The sequence below is a fragment of the Hemiscyllium ocellatum genome, chromosome 26 (assembly GCF_020745735.1).
Source record: "Hemiscyllium ocellatum isolate sHemOce1 chromosome 26, sHemOce1.pat.X.cur, whole genome shotgun sequence".
Classification (NCBI taxonomy): domain Eukaryota; kingdom Metazoa; phylum Chordata; class Chondrichthyes; order Orectolobiformes; family Hemiscylliidae; genus Hemiscyllium; species Hemiscyllium ocellatum.
In genome coordinates this window covers 54018104-54038093 of record NC_083426.1, presented here as the reverse complement: position 1 = coordinate 54038093, position 19990 = coordinate 54018104, and the positions used below count along the sequence as shown (strand labels likewise).

The 19990-nt window shown below is 46.9% G+C and overlaps 1 protein-coding gene across 2 annotated transcripts in view; it reads left to right on the top strand.

The window, feature by feature from the left end:
- cacna1sa (calcium channel, voltage-dependent, L type, alpha 1S subunit, a) overlaps positions 1 to 19990 on the top strand; it is a 227286-nt gene that overhangs the window by 157133 nt on the left and 50163 nt on the right. The window contains exons 26-29 of one of the 2 annotated variants that reach the window (XM_060845640.1): positions 363 to 521; positions 2599 to 2709; positions 14140 to 14223; positions 15628 to 15684. In XM_060845640.1, coding sequence (XP_060701623.1) covers positions 363 to 521; positions 2599 to 2709; positions 14140 to 14223; positions 15628 to 15684 — 411 coding nt within the window. The remainder of the gene's footprint in view (positions 1 to 362; positions 522 to 2598; positions 2710 to 14139; positions 14224 to 15627; positions 15685 to 19990) is intronic. The other variant, XM_060845641.1, reaches the window with a different exon arrangement.

The window sequence follows — 19990 nt, the reverse complement described above, 5'->3', positions numbered from 1 at the left end:
TCAGTCCCCATAGTCCAGTTACAATCCGAACCCACACCCCGTACTCCAATAACGATCCTTAATCACAACGCATACCCCAGTGATCATTCTCACCCACACCTTGTGCAGCAGTAGTAATCCCCACCATACCTTGCCTCAAGTGATAATCCCTGTACCATTAACAAATCTCACCCACACACTGTACCTAATAATAATCCTATCCACAACCTGTATCCAGGGAATAATCCCTACCACAGTAATAATCCCCACCCACATCCTTTGTCTGCCTGTCATGTCCTCACTTTTTTGTTGGCTATTGGCTCCCATTCCCACAGGTATTGTTCTGTGACATGTTGCTAATTTATTTTCTGTCTCCTGTGCAGCGTCAGTGTGTTCAGTATGCCCTGAAGGCACGACCCCTCATGAGATACATTCCCAAGAACAAATACCAGTACAAGGTGTGGTATGTGGTGACCTCCTCATACTTTGAATACCTCATGTTTGCCCTCATCCTCCTCAACACCGTTTGTCTCGCGATGCAGGTGAGTGAGCATTATTGTGATGCTTATTCACATTGATGGACATATTATATGTACTTTCTATGGACATGTGTTTGCAGGGAGATTGGGTTACTGGGTTGGCAGAGTGGAATGGATGGGTTTGGGCCAGAGAGGGAGCAGGATTTGGGAACACAGGGCAATAAATATTGGGAACAGAGGGAGTGTGTGTGGGGAGGATGTTTCTCTCAGGATCTTGAAGTCAACTAAGTTTTCATTAATCTAGCAACACTCCCCATTTTCAGTGGTGTCAACAATCTCAGCTGAAACAGAAATAAACCAACAACATCTCTCCAGAAGAAATCCAGTGATCATATGGGAGCTGAGAAAAGAGAGGTCATATCCACTGATCTCATGAATGTAGCTGTCACTTACAGATATTGTTTCAAATACCTCAGCACATTGAATGAACAATGCAGGGGTGAGGAAATGAGGAGGGGATGAGGAGGTGCTTGGGTGCAGGGTGAGGTGAGTGAAGTGAACAAACCACAGATCATAGGATGATTTTGGTGGGAGGATAGGGGGCGTTGATTTCAGAGCTGAGAGTGTGGCGCTGGAAAAGCACAGTGGGGCAGGCAGCATCTGAGGAGCAGGAGAATCGACGCTTCAGGTGAGAGCCCTTCATCAGGAAAGAGGCTGGTTGTTCTGCCCTGTCCAATGACATTAGCTGATTAATCCAGATATTAACCTGTCTATTATTCCCTGGGTAAATAAAGGAATTTAGGAATTAGGAACAGGAATAAGCAGTCAAAGCCTTCAAGCACCTTTAACATGATCACAGCTGATTTTATCCTGGGTCTGACGTAAACTCTCCTGCCTGATCCCCACAGCCACTTATTCTGCTTTTCAACAGAAACATATCTATTTTCCTTTTTTAATCTACTGATTGATTCTGCCTCCACTACATTCTGGACAGAGAGTTCCACAGATTCACAACCTTTTGAAAGAAATAGTTTTTCCTCATTTCTGTTTTGCACCTACCTCTTCTCATTCTGTATTACATAGGTTTCCTGCAGTGTGGAAACAGGCCATTCAGCCCAACAAGTCCACACCAATCCCCGACTAATGCACCCGACTCACACATCCCTGAACATTATGGCAATTTAGCACAGGCAATTCACCTATCCTGCACATCTTTGGACTGTGGGAGGAAACTGAAGCATCTGGAGGAAACCCACGCAGACAGGGGGAGAATGTGCAAACTCAACGCAGACAGTCCCTGGCGCTGTGAGGCAGCAGTGCTAACCACTGAGTCACTGTGCCGCCGCTATCATCTCTTGTTTGAGATCCTCCCAGAAGGGAAAACATCTGTTCAACCTCCATTTTATCAATCCCCTTCAGCATTTTATATGCCTCAATCAGATTCCCCCCTCATTCATCTGAACCCCAGTGAGTACAAGGCCAAGGTATTCAACTGCACCTTGTATGACAGCCCTTTCATCCCTGGAATTAATTTTAGGAGCCTCCTCTGAACTATCTCTAGTGCCACCACATCCTCCTTCAAGTAAGGAGACTAAAATTGGACACCGTATTCCAGATGTGGTCTCACCAATGTCATATATAATTGTAACAACATTCCTTTTACAAGAAATAGCAGTATTCCATTTGTCTTTCTTATTATATGCTGCACCTGCATACCCATTTTCTGTAATTCATGCACAAAGACACACAGGTCCCTCTGCACTGATGCACTTTGAATCTGCTTCCCATTTAAATAATAATTTGGCCTTTTATCAGAATATTTTCTGTGTAACTGGTTTGGGGTTTAGGTTTTGGGTAAGGGTTAGAGATCAGGGTGAGGGTTGGATAGAGGTTAGTGATTGGGCTTGGAATGAGGTTTGAGGTGAAAGAGTCAGGGTTTTGATGGAAGCCATGGTTGGCAGAGTGTCAGAGGTCAGTGTGGGGTGAGAGTCAGGTTTAGGATGAGGGTCTTAGGTCACAATATGGGACTGATTGGGAGTTTCAGGTTGGGATGAGGGTTCAGCTTGGGTGGGAGGGGCATGCTCACTGTTGTAACTTGCGATACCTGCTTGGATCCTGACCTGTCTGTCTCTTTCCACAGCACTATGAGCAATCAGAGGAGATGAACCAATTGTCGGACACGCTGAATGTAGTTTTCACTGGGCTATTCGCATTGGAAATGGTCTTTAAACTTTGTGCTTTCAAAGCTAAAGTACGTATATGGCCGATTGAAGCAAATAATCAAATTTCAGGCTCACAGATTATAATCTGACTATCATGGGAATGTAGTGACCATGGGATTACTGCAGGAATGCTGTTCACTATGGGATCACTGTGAAAATGTAGGTTATTATAGGATTATTAACCATAGGATTGTACAACATGGAAACAGACCCTTCAGTCCTACTCATCCATGCCTTCCAATTATCCGAATATAATCTCGCCTCATTTGTCAGCATTTGGCTCATATCCCTCTAAACCCTTCTGGCAGCTCATGAGAATGGTAGTTACTTTGGGATTGTGGTGGGAATACTGGTTCCTATGGGATTATTGCAGGAATGCTGGTTCCCATGGGATTATGTGGGAATGCTGGTTCCTGTGGGAATGCTGGTTACCATGGGATTCCTGTGGGAATGCTGGTTCCTGTGGAATTACTGTAGGACTGCTGGTTACCATGGGATTACTGTGGGAATGCTGGTTACCATGGGATTACCGTGGGAATGATGGTTCCTGTAGAATTACTGTGGGAATGCTGATCCTGTGGAATTACTGCAGGACCGCTGGTTACCATGCGATTCCTGTGGGAATGCTGGTTACCATGTGATTACTGTGGGAATGCTGATTCCTGTGGGAATGCTGGTTACCATGGGATTCCTGTGGGAATGCTGGTTCCTGTGGGAATGCTGGTTACCATGTGATTACTGTGGGAATGCTGGTTCCTGTGGAATTACTGTGGGAATCTGGTTCCTGTGGGAATGCTGGTTACCATGCGATTACTGTGGGAATGCTGGTTCCTGTGGGAATGCTGGTTACCATGGGATTCCTGTGGGAATGCTGCTTCCTGTGGGATTCCTGTGGGAATGCTGGTTACCATGGGATTACTGTGGGAATGCTGGTTCCTGTGGAATTACTGTGGGAATCTGGTTCCTGTGAGAATGCTGGTTACCATGGGATTACTGTGGGAATGCTCATTCCTGTAGGATTACTGTGGAAATGTTGGTTACCATGGGATTACTGTGGGAGCACTGGTTTCTGTGCGATTACTGTGGGGAATGTTGGTTACCATGGGATTACTGCATGAATGCTGGCTCCTGTAGGATTATTGTGGGAATGCTTGTTACCATGGTATGACTGTGGGATTACTGTGGGAATGCAGGTTCCTGAAGTTTGGATTAGTAAACTAAACACAGTTAGGAAGGAGAGCTCACATTTGGAGTGAGATACAGCCTGAGTGAATATATAGTTTGGGGAATTTGGAGGTAGTGTGGGAATTCGGTGCAGAAGGGAAGGGGTGCTTTTTCACTTCATAGTTTGTAAGGTGTTTTCAAAGGATCAATTGAAGCCCATCACTGAGGCCCAGCACAATAGAAGTGACATTACAGGAAAGCCATAAGTTTATTGGTAGGTAACTGACAGGTTACTGTCAGATTGATGGTAAACAGGAGAAATATATACAGCATACAAACTAAAAGACTAGAAGGAATATTCAAACATCAAATTAAGAACTAATTACTTAAAATAGAGATGTTAGACCAGGTGATGAGTTGTTACTGTGGGAGTTCATGGACTCCATTGTGGTTCATAGTAACTACATTGTTAGCAAGTGTTGGTCGCTCGAGAACTCTGGCTCAGATTGATGAGCTGGAGTCTGTGTCAAACACATCAGGGAGAGGGAGAGTTACCTGGACACTGGGTTTCAGGATGATTAAGTACCTTGAATTTGATCAGTCATCGGGATGTCACTATGAATAAGGCAAGTAGAGGGAAATTTCCCCCACAAACTCCTGCCGATGCTGCTCTACCATTTATCCTTCTCGGCTCCACTTCCGATCAACTCTAGCCAGCTGCTCCCTCATGTCTCTTCACTCCATTGTAATACCATTATAACTGATTCAATCTTCTCCCCCTCAATCTGTAGCATGGACTTGATAGGCTGAAAGACCTGCTTCCACACTGTAGGACCGCAATGAAATCTTCTGAATTAATTTCTCCCCCACAACCTGACCACCACTGGAAGGCCTGAGCATAACTTCCATCTGGGTCTTTTCTTCTTTGTGGCTTCTCAACTCTACACATGCCTTTCAACTCTGTATCACTTCTTGCTAATGATTTAATTCCATTTCTTAAGAACAATCTAACCATGTGTCCTCTGCCCATCTACCTGTCCTCTCGATAGGACATGAGTCATAGAACATAGAACAATACAGCACAGAACAGGCCCTTTGGCCCACGATGTTGTGCCGAACATTTGTCCTAGATTAAGCACCCATCCATGTCCCTATTCAATTGCCGCTTAAAGGTCACCAATGATTCCGACTCTGCCACTCCCACAGGCAGCGCATTCCATGCCCCCACCACTCTCTGGGTAAAGAACCCACCCCTGACATCTCCCCTATACCTTCCACCCTTCACCTTAAATTTATGCCCCCTTGTAACACTCTGTTGTACCCGGGAAAAAAGTCTCTGTCTACTCTATCTATTCCCCTGATCATCTTATAAACCTCTATCAAGTCACCCCTCATCCTTTGCCGTTCCAATGAGAAAAGGCCTAGCACTCTCAACCTATCCTCGTACGACCTATTCTCCACTCCAGGCAACAGCCTGGTAAATCGTCTCTGCACCCTCTCCAAAGCTTCCACATCTTTCCTAAAGTGAGGTGACCAGAACTGCACACAGTACTCCAAATGTGGCCTTACCAAGGTCCTGTACAGCTGCAACATCACCTCATGACTCTTGAATTCAATCCCTCTGCTAATGAACGCTAATACACCATAGGCCTTCTTACAAGCTCTATCCACCTGAGTGGCAACTTTCAAAGAGCTATGAACATAGACCCCAAGATCCCTCTGCTCCTCTACCCTACTAAGAACCCTACCGTTAACCCTGTATTCCGCATTCTTATTTGTCCTTCCAAAATGGACAACCTCACACTTGGCAGGGTTGAATTCCATCTGCCACTCCTCAGCCCAGCTCTGCATCATATCTAAGTCCCTTTGCTGCTGCCAACATCCCTCCTCACTATCCACAACTCCACCAATCTTTGTATCATCTGCAAATTTACTGACCCACCCTTCGACTCCCTCTTCCAAATCATTAATAAAAATTACAAACAGCAGAGGACCCAGAACTGATCCCTGCGGAACTCCACTCGTAACTGGGCTCCAGGCTGAATATTTACCATCTACCACCACTCTCTGACTTCGACCGGTTAGCCAGTTCTCTATCCAATTGGTCAAATTTGCCTCTATCCCATGCCTCCTGACTTTCCGCATAAGCCTACCATGGGGAACCTTATCAAATGCCTTACTAAAATCCATGTACACTACATCCACTGCTCTACCCTCATCCACATGCTTGGTCACCTCCTCAAAGAATTCAATAAGACTTGTAAGGCAAGACCTACCCCTCACAAATCCGTGCTGGCTGTCCCTAATCAAGCAGTGTCTTTCCAGATACTCATAAATCCTATCCCTCAGTACCCTTGGATATTCAGTTCGCAGCCCTATTCCCCTTGCAGCCCTGTCTCTGTGGTACTCACATCATCGTACCTGCCAATTACAGGCTTATTTACCTAATTTCTTGCATTTCTGTATAAACCCCTCAGTCCTGATTAACTGTCTCCCTTCTCATAATTGTCCCCATATCTGCTGTGCCTGAATTTAGATTTCTGAGCCTTTCCATACTCTCTGTTCTAGTACTTGTTTTGGGAATTTAATTTCCTCTGCTGAGCCCTCCCCAACTTTAACTTTCTCCATCATTTACCATGCAACTGAACATCCTCTCCTCCAACTGAACATCCTCTCCTCCAACTGAACATCCTCTCCCCCAACTGAACATCCTCTCCCCCAACTGAACATCCTCTCCTCCAACTGAACATCCTCTCCCCCAACTGAACATCCTCTCCCCCAACTGAACATCCTCTCCCCCAACTGAACATCCTCTCCTCCAACTGAACATCCTCTCCCCCAACTGAACATCCTCTCCCTCAACTGAACATCCTCTCCCCCAACTGAACATCCTCTCCTCCAACTGAACATCCTCTCCCCCAACTGAACATCCTCTCCTCCAACTGAACATCCTCTCCTCCAACCGAACATCCTCTCCCCCAACCGAACATCCTCTCCCCCAACCGAACATCCTCTCCCCCAACTGAACATCCTCTCCCCCAACTGAACATCCTCTCCCCCAACTGAACATCCTCTCCCCCAACTGAACATCCTCTCCTCCAACCGAACATCCTCTCCCCCAACTGAACATCCTCTCCTCCAACCGAACATCCTCTCCTCCAACTGAACATCCTCTCCTCCAACTGAACATCCTCTCCTCCAACGTGGCTTGTGTGGAGCCACAGAAAATGGGGGAGATACTAAATGAGTATTTTGCATCAGTGTTTACTGTGGAAAAGGATATGGAAGATATGAACCGGAGGGAAATAGATGGTGACATCTTGAAAAATGTCCAGATTACAGAGGAGGAAGTGCTGGATGTCTTGAAACGGATAAAGGTGGATAAATCCTCAGGACCTGATCAGGTGTACCCCAGAACTCTGTGGGAAGCTAGGGAAGTGATTGCTGGGCCTCTTGCTGAGATATTTATATCAGCAATAGTCACAGGTGAGGTGCCGGAAGACTGGAGGTTGGCAAACGTGGTGCCATTATTTAAGAAAGGTGGTAAAGACAAGCCAGGGAACTATAGACCTCAATAGTGGGCAGGTTGTTGGAGGAAATCCTGAGGGACAGGATGTAGATGTATTTGGAAAGGCAAGGACTGATTAGGGATATTCAACATGGCTTTGTGCGTGGGAAATCATGTCTCACAAACTTGATTGAGTTTTTTGAAGAAGTAACTTAGAAGGTTAATGAGGGCAGAGCAGTAGATGTGATCTATATGGACTTCAGTAAGGCGTTCGACACGGTTCCCCATGGGAGACTGATTAGCAAGGTTAGATCTCATGGAATACAGGGAGAACTAGCCATTTGGATACAGAACTGGCTCAAAGGTAGAAGACAGAGGGTGGTGGTGGAGGGTTGTTTTTCAGACTGGAGGCCTGTGACCAGTGGAGTGTCACAAGGATCGGTGCTGGGCCCTCTACCTTTTGTCATTTACATAAATGATTTGTAAGCGAACATTAGAGGTACAGTTAGTAAGTTTGCAGCTGACACCAAAATTGGAGGTGTAGTGGACAGCGAAGAGGGTTACCTCAGATTACAACAGGATCTGGACCAGATGGGCCAATGGGCTGAGAAGTGGCAGATGGAGTTTAATTCAGATAAATGCAAGGTGATGCATTTTGGGAAAGCAAATCTTAGCAGGACTTATACACTTAATGGTAAGATCCTAGGGAGTGTTGCTGAACAAAGAGACCTTGAAGTGCAGATTCATAGCTCCTTGAAAGTGGAGTCACAGGTAGATAGGGTAGTGAAGAAGGTGTTTGGTATGCTTTCCTTTATTGGTCAGAGTATTGAGCACAGGAGTTGGGAGTCATGTTGTGAGATTGATTAGGCCACTATTAGAAAGATGTTGTGAAACTTGAAAGGGTTCAGAAAAGATTTACAAGGATGTTGCCAGGGTTGGAGGATTTGAGCTATAGGGAGAGGTTGAACATGCTGGGGCTGTTTTCCCTGGAGCATCGGAGGCTGAGGGGTGACCTATAGAGGTTTACAAAATTATGAGGGGCATGGATAGGGTAAATAGACAAAGTCTTTTCCCTGGAGTCGGGGAGTCCAGAACTAGAGGGCATCGGTTTAGGGTGAGAGGGGAAAGAAATAAAAGAGACCTAAGGGGCAACATTTTCATGCAGAGGGTGGTACGTGTATGGAATGAGCTGCCAGAGGAAGTGTTGGAGGCTGGTACAATTGTGTAAAAAGTGAGGTCTGCAGTTGCTGGAGATCAGAGCTGAAAATGTGTTGCTGGTTAAAGCACAGCAGGTCAGGCAGCATCCAAGGAATAGGAAATTTGACGTTTCGAGCAAAAACCCTTCATCAGGATGAAGGGCTTTTGCCCGAAACATCGAATTTCCTGTTCCTTGGATGGTGCCTGACCTGCTGTGCTTTAACCAGCAACACATTTTCGACTGGTACAATTGCAACATTTAAAAGACATCTGGATGGATATGTGAATAGGAAGAGTTTGGAGGGATATGGGTGCGGTGCTGGCAGGTGGGACTAGATTGGGTTGGGATATCTGGATAGCATTGACGGGTTGGACCGAAGGGTCTGTTTCCATGCTGTACATCTCTATGACTCTAAGTCAGGGACCACAAAGAAGCAAAAGAAAAAACATATGCTGTGGTGAAGCCAGAGACAAGAGATGTGAAGCTGGCAAAGCACAGCAGGTCTGACACATCACCCCTCCTGCTCCTCAGACGCTGTCTGACCTGCTGTGCTTTTCCAGCTTCACAACTATTGACTCTTGCTTCAAGTATCTGCAGTCCTTCCTCTCTCCAGGAAGTCAGAGAATCGGGAAGACTTTAAATCCAGCAGATGATAACTGGAAAAGCAACAAGAAGTGAGAAGATGAAATATGTGGGTAAGCTAGCAAGTAATATAAAGGAAGATTGCAACAGGGTTTTTAGATTCAGTTTTTTTTGTTTTTCACCACGGGATTACTGTGGGAATGTTGGTTACCATGGGAATACTGGTTGCTGTGGGAGTACTGGTTACTATAGGTTTACTGTGGGAATGCTAGTTACAATGGGATTACTGGAATGCTAGCTACTGTTTTCTGTAAATTGATTATAGTGGGAATGCCAGTGATCATGGGTGTACTGCAGGAATGCTGTGGGAATTCTGCTTACCATGGGATTACCATGAGAATGCTATTTATAATGGGATTACTCTGGGAATGCTGGTTCCTGTGGGATTACTGGTGGTATACTGATTACTGTGGGAGTGCTGGTTACTTTGAGACGATTGAGGGAAAGTTGGTTACCATAGAGATGTTTTTTTTCTTTATTCATTCATGGGATGAGGAGGCAGCATTTATTGACCATAAGGTAATTAAGAGTCAATCACATTGCTGTGGGTCTGGAGTCACCTGTAGGCCAGACCAGGTAAGGTTGGCAGTTTCCTTCCCTGAAGGACATTAGTGAAACAGATAGGTTTTTCCAACAATCAATTCATGGTCGTCATTAGATTCTTAATTCAAGATCTTTACTGAATACAGTTTCCACCGTCTGCCAGGATTTAAACCTGGTCCCCAGAACATTATCTGGGTTTCTGGATTAACAGTTCAGCGATAATACCATTGGGCCATTGCCTCCCGTTGCCTTCACTTTGGGAATGCTGGTAACTGTGTGTGTGTGACCTTGTGATGAGATATGGGAATAGTCTTCATTGCTCAATGAACTTAGGAAATAAGAACTGGAGCAGACCATTCAGTCCATCAACCCCGTTCCAGATCATGGCTAATCTTTTACTCCAACACTATTTCCTGCAATATACCCATCCCCATGTTTTTGCAATGTAGATGTTTATTAATTGTTACCCTGAAACTGCTCAATCATTGAATCTCCACAGTCTCTGGGGTAGAAAATTCCAATGACTCACCATTTTCATAATGATAAAATTCCTCCTTATCTCAGTTTTCAGTGGCTTGTCCCTTACATTGATACCATGTGCCCCAATTCTCCAGGTGTGCTCTCACTGAGGGTCTGCAAGACACTATACAAATGCAGTAGGGCATCTTTGCCCTTGTAGTCAAATCCTCTTAAAAAACATTCAGTGCCTCCTGAACAAAGAGACCAAAGCCCCTTTGAAGTTTAACACTTTCCAGTCTCTCATTGTTTAAGAAATACTCTCGATTCATATGTCTCTATATTATATTCCACCTGCAAATACTTGACCTCTCACTCAGCCTCTCCAAATTCACACCTGGTTTTGCACCATTTATAAATATAGAAATATTGCACTTAATCCCTACAACCAAATCACTGGTTGAGATTGTAAATATCTAGGCCCCAATCCTTGCAGTAATCTAAACCAGCCTGGCAAATTGAAAAGGACCCATCATCCTCACTGTGTCCTGTCCCTAAACCAGTTCTCAATCCAGACCAGCAAACTTACCCCCTCCCCAACATATCCCATGTACTCTAGTTTTAGACACCAAACTTTCAACTGGAATGTTATTGCATCAAAAGTCTTTTCTAAATGTCACCATCTGCACAGTTACTCGGTCACTAAACAGCCAATCAGGGACAGAGTGAGAGATATGAAGGGCAGTAGGCTGCAGGGCCAGCGGTCTCTGAGGCCAAAGCTGGGCCCTTGCCTGAAGCAGTAACCTGACAGAGGTGTGCCTGGTAATGGGATATCAATCTGGTGAGGGGATAGGCAGCCCTGCTTTCAATGTTCCTCCTGTTCATTCTGACTTCTCTCTTCTTTCATGCCTTCTATAAGGGACCTGTTCTTGGTGAGTAATAGACTGTGTCTCACTATTACCCTCTCACCCTCACAGTAATCAGTCCTGTTATCCTTCCTCACTTCACCTGTTATCTGTCCCATTACCCACTCTCACGCACAGTGATCAGTCCTGTTGATTCTCTTACTCTGTCTCACACACACTCTCTAAATGGTCCATTCTGTTTCTCTCTCTCTCACACTCACTGTGGTCAATCCTGCTTCACTCCCTCCTGTCTCTCCCTCACTCTCTCCCTGTCCTTTGCCTCTCTCCATCTCTCGAACTCTCACTCTAATACTGATCAGTCCTGTTAAGCTGTCTCGCTCTCCAGTGATCAGCTTGTAACAGATTTTACACCCTGTCACCCAGTCATCAGTTCTGTTCCTCTGTCTTGCTCTCTTCCTCACTCTCACGGTGATCAAACCTTTTTCTACCCCCTCTCTCTCAACAACCATTCCTTTGCCTCTCCCTCTCTCTCACTCCAGCTTTCATAGCGACCAGTTCTGCTCATCTCTTTCTCGTTCTGTCTCTCACTCACTCTCACAGTTGTCAGTTCGATTCAGAGATTGCTGTTTGGTTGCTGAACCAGCCCATGTCTCTTCTACGAGAACCAGCAGACAATCTCTTCACTTCCCTCACTTGCATTGTTTGCTCTTGCAGGTTCTGAATGTTTCTGTTTGTTCTCTCCTGAGTTTCGTTTGATTATCCACTGGATATGGTTCATTGATTTGTTATTCAAATTTACCCCTTCAGCTTGACCTCCAGTCCAATACTTCACTGTGGTTTAGGGTTGGATTTTAATCATCCTGGTGTCAGTTATTGACACAGGGGTCAGATTGAACCCACCTGAAAATGTGTTGCTGGAAAAACGCAGCAGGTCAGGCAGCATCCAAGGAGCAGGAGAATCGACGTTTCGGGCATGAGCCCTTCTCCAGGAATGAGGAGCCAAGCAGGCTAAGATAAAAGGTAGGGAGGAGGGACTTGGGGAAGGGGCGTTGGAAATGCGATAGGTGGAAGGAGGTTAAGGTGAGGGTGATAGGCCGGAGTGGGGGTGGGGACGGAGAGGTCAGGAAGAAGATTGCAGGTTAGGAAGGTGGTGCTGAGTTTGAGGGTTGGGACTGAGACAAGGTGGGGGGAGGGGAAATGAGGAAACTGGAGAAATCTGAGTTCATCCCTTGTGGTTGGAGGGTTCCTAGGCGGAAGATGAGGCGCTCTTCCTCCAGTCGTCATGTTGTTATGGTCTGGCAATGGAGGAGTCCTTGGTGGAGTGGGAGGGGGAGTTGAAGTGTTGAGGCACGGGGTGGTTGGTCCGGGTGTCCCAGAGGTGTTCTCTGAAACGTTCCGCAAGTAGGCGGCCTGTCTCCCCAATATTAGATTAGATTACTTACAGTGTGGAAACAGGCCCTTCGGCCCAACAAGTCCACACCGACTCGCCGAAGCGCAACCCACCCATACCCCTACATTTACCCCTTACCTAACGCTACGGGCAATTTAGCATGGCCAATTCACCTGACCCGCACATCTTTGGACTGTGGGAGGAAACCGGAGCACCCGGAGGAAACCCACGCAGACACGGGGAGAACGTGCAAATTCCACACTGTCAGTCGCCTGAGTCGGGAATTGAACCCGAGTCTCAGGCGCTGTGAGACAGCAGTGCTAACCACTGTGCCACCGTGCCGCCCAATATAGAGGAGGCCGCAGCGGATGCAGTAAAGGATGTGTGTGGAGGTGTAGGTGAATTTTTGGCAGATATGCAAGGATCCCTTGGGGCCTTGGAGGGAAGTTAGGGGGGAGGTGTGGGTGCAAGTTTTGCATTTCTTGCAGTTGCTGGGGAAGGTGCCGGGAGTCGAAGTTGGGTTGGTGGGTGTTGTCACGGAGGGAGTGATTTTTTCGGAACGCTGATAGGGGAGGGGAGGGAAATATATCCCTGGTGGTGGGGTCCGTTTGGAGGTGGCGGAAATGACGACGGTTGATACGATGTATATGGAGGTTGGTGGGGTGGTAGGTGAGGACCAGTGGGGTTCTGTCCTGGTGGCGATTGGAGGGGCGGGGCTCAAGGGCGGAGGAGCGGGAAGTGGAGGAGATGCGGTGGAGGGCATCGTCGATCATGTCTGGAGGAAAATTGTGGTCTTTGAAGAGGGAGGCCACTTGAGTTGTCCGGTATTGGAACTGGTCCTCCTGGGAGTAGATGCGGCAGAGACGAAGGAATTGGGGATATGGGATGGCGTTTTTACAGGGGGCAGGGTGGGAGGAGGTGTAGTCTAGGTAGCTGTGGGAGTCGGTCGATTTATAGTAAACGTCCGTGTTGATTCGGTCGCCCGAGATAGAAATGGAACCCAGCTGTGCATCACAAAACTGTTCAGTGATCCTGCATTGGGCCATGTATCTCAGTTCAGTGATTACCAGTTGTATCTCAGAAATCCAGTGTATCCCGGAGGGAGGAATTTGGATCTCAGAAGAGAGCCACAGCAGTGTGGAGATTCAAAATATCCCTGTGCAGGAACAATCAATGACAGCGTAATCTAGTGGATCATCATTGAGCTGAGGTTACATACGTCCGTCAGAAGTTCTCAATCTTCAGTGAATCAACAGAGTGGTCAGTAAATCCCAGCAGAGGTTCTGTAAATCCCAGAGGTGACCTATGCTCCTTCACAGCAAGGCCTGACCAACTGGTATTGCCGTGTTGGAAGTGGATCAGATCATCAGGGATTTGACCTGATCAGTATTTTACTCTGTGCAGCCAATGGCACTTCACTGTCCAGCTCTGGCAGGGCATGTTTATCCCCTTTAAATAGACCTTGCCTGGATCCTTCCTTATCTCTCCGAACCTTTACCTGCTGTTCCTCTCTGTTTCAGCTTTCCCCTCTGCGGTCTCTTCTCACCACACATTTCCCCTCTCCTGCTCGCTTCTCCCTGTCATTCCCTCTCACCTTTCCTGCCCTCCCTCTCCTCATGTACCCTCCTCCTCTCTCCCTCCATTTTATGACTCCTTCTCTCACACTCACTCTCTCTCTCTGTTGGTTTTTAGGGTTATTTTGGAGATCCCTGGAATGTATTTGACTTCCTGATTGTCATCGGCAGTATTATCGATGTGATCCTCAGTGAGGTCAATGTAAGTAATGATGGCTGTAGCGCTGAGATGGGAATGTGGAGGATATGGCCTCAGCTCTGCTCCGTTCTCATGGCTGTGTTTCGTGTGGGTGCTTGGTTTGTGTGCTAGGGCTAGGATTAGTTAGTTGACATTGGATTGGGTGAATGAAACACTTTTGGATAAATATGAACACATCCGAAGCATGGGTCCCTTGGAGTTCAATATCAGCTCTGACCAGCTCACACCTCCTGCTCCCTCTCACATCCACCGAATTTTCGATGAGTAGACTGTAGTGTGCTATTTCTGGATTCCCCCAGACAGACCATGCTTGCAGATTCGAGCATATGTGAGGGACTAGGGACTAGGGACAGGGCAGTTGTGTGTGTGTGCCCCCTTTTGTTGGTAGCACATGGTATGTTTGCCCATTCTGTCCATACTGGTGTGTGCTGGGGTGGACTGGAGTGGGCTAGTGAGCTGGGGTTGATGTGAGCTATTGTGAACTTGTTGTGTTCTGGTGTGAGCTCGTGTGTTGGTGTGAGCTGGTGTGAACTAGTGTGTGCTGGTGTTTTGGTGTGAGCTAGTGTGTTCTGGCATGTTAGTATGAGCTGGTGGGTGTTGGTGCGAGTTGGTATGTGCTGATGTGTTGGTATGAACTGGTGTGAGCTGCTGTGTTGTGTGTGTTGATGTGAGCAGCTCATTGCGTGGCAGAGGGCAGGAGAGTGAAGGTAGTGAATTTGTTTGAGACAGTCCTCCGAGGTCACATGGACAGAATGCTGAGTGTGGAGTTTAGTATGGCCAGCTGAACAGTAGACGGTGCAGTTTCAGCACATGTGCCTGGTCTCTCACTGATCTACCCTGGCTGAGACCTGACACATCGCCTCCCGGCCCAGTATTTGTGGGTTTTGATGTTCATGTGTGTAAGGGCTTGTTCTGTGCAAACGTTCTCTCTCTTCTATGGTCATCTCTCTATCTTTGTTTTCCTCTCTCTGTCTGTGCATCTCCCATTCTCCCTCCTGAGCCTTTCGTTTATGGTTCTTCCCCTCAATCTCTTTGTCTGCCTAACCTTGATCATCCCTTCTCTCTCTGACCCTCTGTCTCACTCCCCTGACCCTCTGTCTCACTCCCTGACCCTCTGTCTCACTCCCTGACCCTCTGTCTCACTCTCTGACCCTCTGTCTCACTCCCCTGACCCTCTGTCTCACTCCCTGACCCTCTGTCTCACTCTCTCTCCCTTGTCTCATTGCTCTCTTGCCCCATCTCTTTCTCTTCCACATGTTTCTCACTCGTTCACTCTACCTCATCTCTCTCTTTCTCTCTACCTCATTTCTCTCTTTCTCTCTACCTCATTTCTCTCTTTCTCTCTACCTCATCTCTCTCTCTCTCTTTCTCTCATGCTCTCTGCTCACCTTTGCATTCCTTTGACAGACAGCTCTTGCTTCCAGTGGGGGTCTCTACTGCCTGAGCTCTCGATGCGACTCCAGTGTAAATATCTGGCTGCATGTGGGGTTGGCTGTTTGCAGAGCATGTGCCTCAGAACTGCTTCTGTTTGGAGTGTACACTTCGCCATCAAACTCTCATCCTGTAGTGTGGTATAATCAACTATCCTGTCAGACGTAGACACTCAAAGAAGCAAGCACATTGAGTTTACAGCCTGTGGGGGGCTGGGACCAGTCACTTTGAGCAGAATCCTTTAGAGGGCCTCTAAGCGACATGGGCTGTGGAGAAACAACCAAAAACAGAAATTGCTGGAGATACTCAGCAGGTCTGGCAACGTCTGTGGACATAAAACACCATTAACGTTTCGAGTCGAGTGACCCTTCTTCAGAACTGGGGTGTGGGGGATGTGAGGCAGAATCTGGCGTCAAATTCATTGAGACCGTCTTGACATTGGGAGCACCTAACTCCATCTTTTAGATACTTCTGAATCAACCTGTTCAGAGGGTATTACCACACACATCTAGGAGCAGGTAGGACTTAAACCTGGTCTTCCTAACTGCACCACAATAGCCCTCACTCCATATTCTATGCTTTTCACAAATAGCATTGCAAGTTCCTTACTGGGCAGAAGTGAGTTAATAATTGACAGGGATTATTGCTTGTTAAATGCCTTGTTGATGGCACAGCTCACCTCATTAATATTCAACGTTCCATCTTACCAAACTTGCCATACAAGCTAGATATCGAGAAATCTCAACATGGACATAAAAGTGGGTATTTCACCGAATCAGCTCACCACTTGCTCTGAGGGACCTTCATGTTGGACATCAGGTGCACCTATCTCATGGCGTGTTCCATGGTTACCCAGCCACACCCTCCCCATGTCCATGGACATTGGCTTCTGACATGTGCCAGCAATAATCATGGCAGATCACCAAACTTTTTTATAGATTACTTAGATTACTTACAGTGTGGAAACAGGCCCTTCGGCCCAACAAGTCCACACCGACCCGCCGAAGCGCAATCCATCCATACCCCTACATTTACCCCTTACCTAACACTACGGGCAATTTAGCATGGCCAATTCACCTGACCTGCACATCTTTGGACTGTGGGAGGAAACCAGAGCACCCGGAGGAAACCCACGCAGACACGGGGAGAACGTGCAAACTCCACACAGTCAGTCGCCTGAGTTGGGAATTGAACCCGCGTCTCAGGCGCTGTGAGACAGCAGTGCTGACCACTGTGCCACCGTGCCGCCCACAACTTCTCACAGGACCCTTCCCTATACATCAGTGCCGCCCCTTGGGCTGCCCCAGTAACTCTCACTGTAATGTTGTGTCCTCAGAGAGACACAGCCAACTCTGGGACTGCACCACAATGTATCTCTCGTTCTTTGCTCACTGTCCGAGCACTGACTTACTCTGAGCCTACCTGAATGCTTACAGCATCCCTGCATTGTGTTGCCATTTTGCTCTTTGCCCCTGAGCTAGTGAAACCAGGCTCATATTACCCCTGTCTTGCCATGCTGTTTTGTACATGCACAAAGCCAGGAAGTTTGTCATTGGTTATCAGCAGAGTTCAGTCAGGTCGAACGGGGTGGCTGTCCCTCGGGGCATCTGGCACAATAAATATAGGGCAGCCTCCACCAGTCGAGGGGCTTGGACACCATCAGTCAGTTCTCAGGGTGGTCAGAATCAGGAAGCATACCTTAAAAGGAGTCTAAGGTCAGGCAGCCCACCATTGATTTGCCTCTTCCTGCCTCAGTGTGGACTGCTCTCCCACTGGAATGAGAGGGAGGTAGATTATATGTGAGAAGAAATTGGGTGGGGGGCACAGTGCAATTATTGATGAAGGTAGAGAGGTGTCCCGAGTGAGTGAGCAGGCAGCGCAGTGGGCATGCAAGGTTAGTGGTGTCAGGGGTCAGAGTGGGTGACAGTGAGTGAGGGAAGATAGTGGAGGCAACAGTGGATGTGATAGAGCATGAGCCCTCATGGGAGGTGGATGCGGTAGCAGAGGTGGAATGAGTATGAGGTGTTGGAGAAAGGATAATGGCACTTAACACTGGCAAATGGAGAAATAGCGAAGTGAAGAAGGTAATTGACTTTCTTCCTACTTCCTACATTCCTTGAGATGGCTGAACATACTTTCACTGGGTGGTAACCATGGTCTGGTGGCCTGCACTGCTGGTCCTGGGGGAGTAAGAGCACCCATCCATTCACTGCCCCATAAAGAGGAGCTCCAGATCTCCCACTGTCTGCCATGTCTGGGGCAAATGCCAACAACAACTGGTTGGGCAGCTCTGGACTGACAGTATCTGCCCGGGTCCACATTTTAAAGACTGGGCAGGTGCCAGAAGAGGTGGTGAACACTTGGATACCCACAGAGTGGTGAGTTGATTTGGAAACGGTGTGTGGTAAGATGGGACTCAAATTGGATGTGAGGGAAGCCCTAGGATGTGCTAGGTAGTTAATGTGGCACTTTTGGTAAGATACAGTGAGAAATCTCACTGAGCCTCATAATGGAAATCCCTCCAAAATGTCAACATAACTCAGATTAAGTGAGAGAAACATAAGATTCAGCCCATTGTTTTTCTTTGTTGTTCAAAGCCTCTTCATTGTGCTAACGATGAATAGAAAGTTGTAACAGAGCCTGACTCCTGTATTTGTCAGCTCTCTGACTAGGCCCCTGAGTAAGAAGCCTGGCGTTAAATACTAATCGGCTAAGAGGCACCAAAGAACATGAGTGTCATGAAATCTGGGAGCCCGGTGTATTCACAACTGTCTGTTTTCTTTGGTACTTCCCACAGAGAGGTAGAACATCATGATGACTCCAGGCCTTGTCAGTGCTTGGCCTGGTTGAGAACCTGATCTGGGAGGCCGGGATTGTGAATCTGAATATACAGCTGGATGGGTTTGTGTTCAGACCGTGCACAAACCTACTCCACCATTAAATCCTGCCCTGATTCCTACCTGGCCATTGTGCTGTGACAGTCTGGGAAAGGCATTGGGATCCAGAATATCCCACCCTGAATCTTCGACATGTCCAAGTTGTTCCTAACTTCCCCACTTTGCTTCTTTGAGCAGTGCAGCCCTAACCAACCAGTGTGGATGGAATTAGGTGTGATGACAGTCGATTAAACACTTACTGACGTGAAATCCCAGCTCTGTTTGGTGTAAGAGTAACAGCTGAGGAACACTCTTCTTCAGTCACTCATTAACATGGTCTGTGAGCCCACTAACTGGGCATTTCCTGTGGTCCCTCTTGTACCTCACGCACTAACTCTCCTTGCTCCATTCTGTCATGTCCTTCCCTTTCTCTTTGCTCCCCTCCCATGGGCACCTCACCCCATGCCCCCAAGTTACCAGCTGCATGACTTTTAGTTCCCCAACTTTACGATTGCATCTCTATTATCTGAATTGGTAACCACTGCTCCCCTCAATGACAAACATTCTCAAATCACAAAATGAACGTCTGAACACAGTTGATGGTGGTATAGTGATAAAAATGGACATTAAATCACAATGAGATATCAGACCAGGTAAATGTCAAAAGAGACCAGTTTGAAATGAGAATGATATCATGCAGATGGTGGAAACCTGAAATAAAAATAGGAAGTGTTGGAGAATCTCAGCAGGTCTGGCGGCATCTGTAGAGAGAGAAACACAGTTGTTTTTCAAGTCTGATAATGACTCTTGTTGTACTGTACAGAAAGGTAGGATGGAGCCAGTGTAATAGAAGATAAGGTCAGGGGTATGTTAGAATGTGAGGAAGATTCATTTTGCCTTAAATAAGACTTACCAGCAGAGAGCTTTCTCACTTACACCTTGAACTGACTGCTCAGATATCATGAGATCACAATAATGCAGTAAACTTCCAGTATTACAGGGATATAATTTTTACTGGTTTATTGAGAGTGCCGGTTCATAAGGGGCCTGTTAAAACCAAGTTTACTGTACTTAATACAAGGCGTTTTTAACATTTTTTTTGCGGGACATGGACGATGCTTTAAGACCAGCATGTATAGCCCATCCCTAATTGCCCTTAAGAAGGTGGGGGTGAGCTGCCTTCTTAAACTGCAGCAGTCCACCTACTTGGGTTGATACACACTCCATTTGGGAGGGAATTCTATGATTTTGACCTAGTCTCCTGGGTGTGTCTCCCTCCTGAAACGTAACATCTAGGTAACTTTCCCATTCCCTGGTTTGAATTATAGAATCTCTTCAGTTTGGCAAGAGGCCATTCAGTCCATTCAGTCCACAATGCCCCTCCAAAGAGCATCTCACCCAGACCCAACCATCCAGCCTATTCCCATATCTACTTTGGCTAATTCACCTATACTGCACATCCC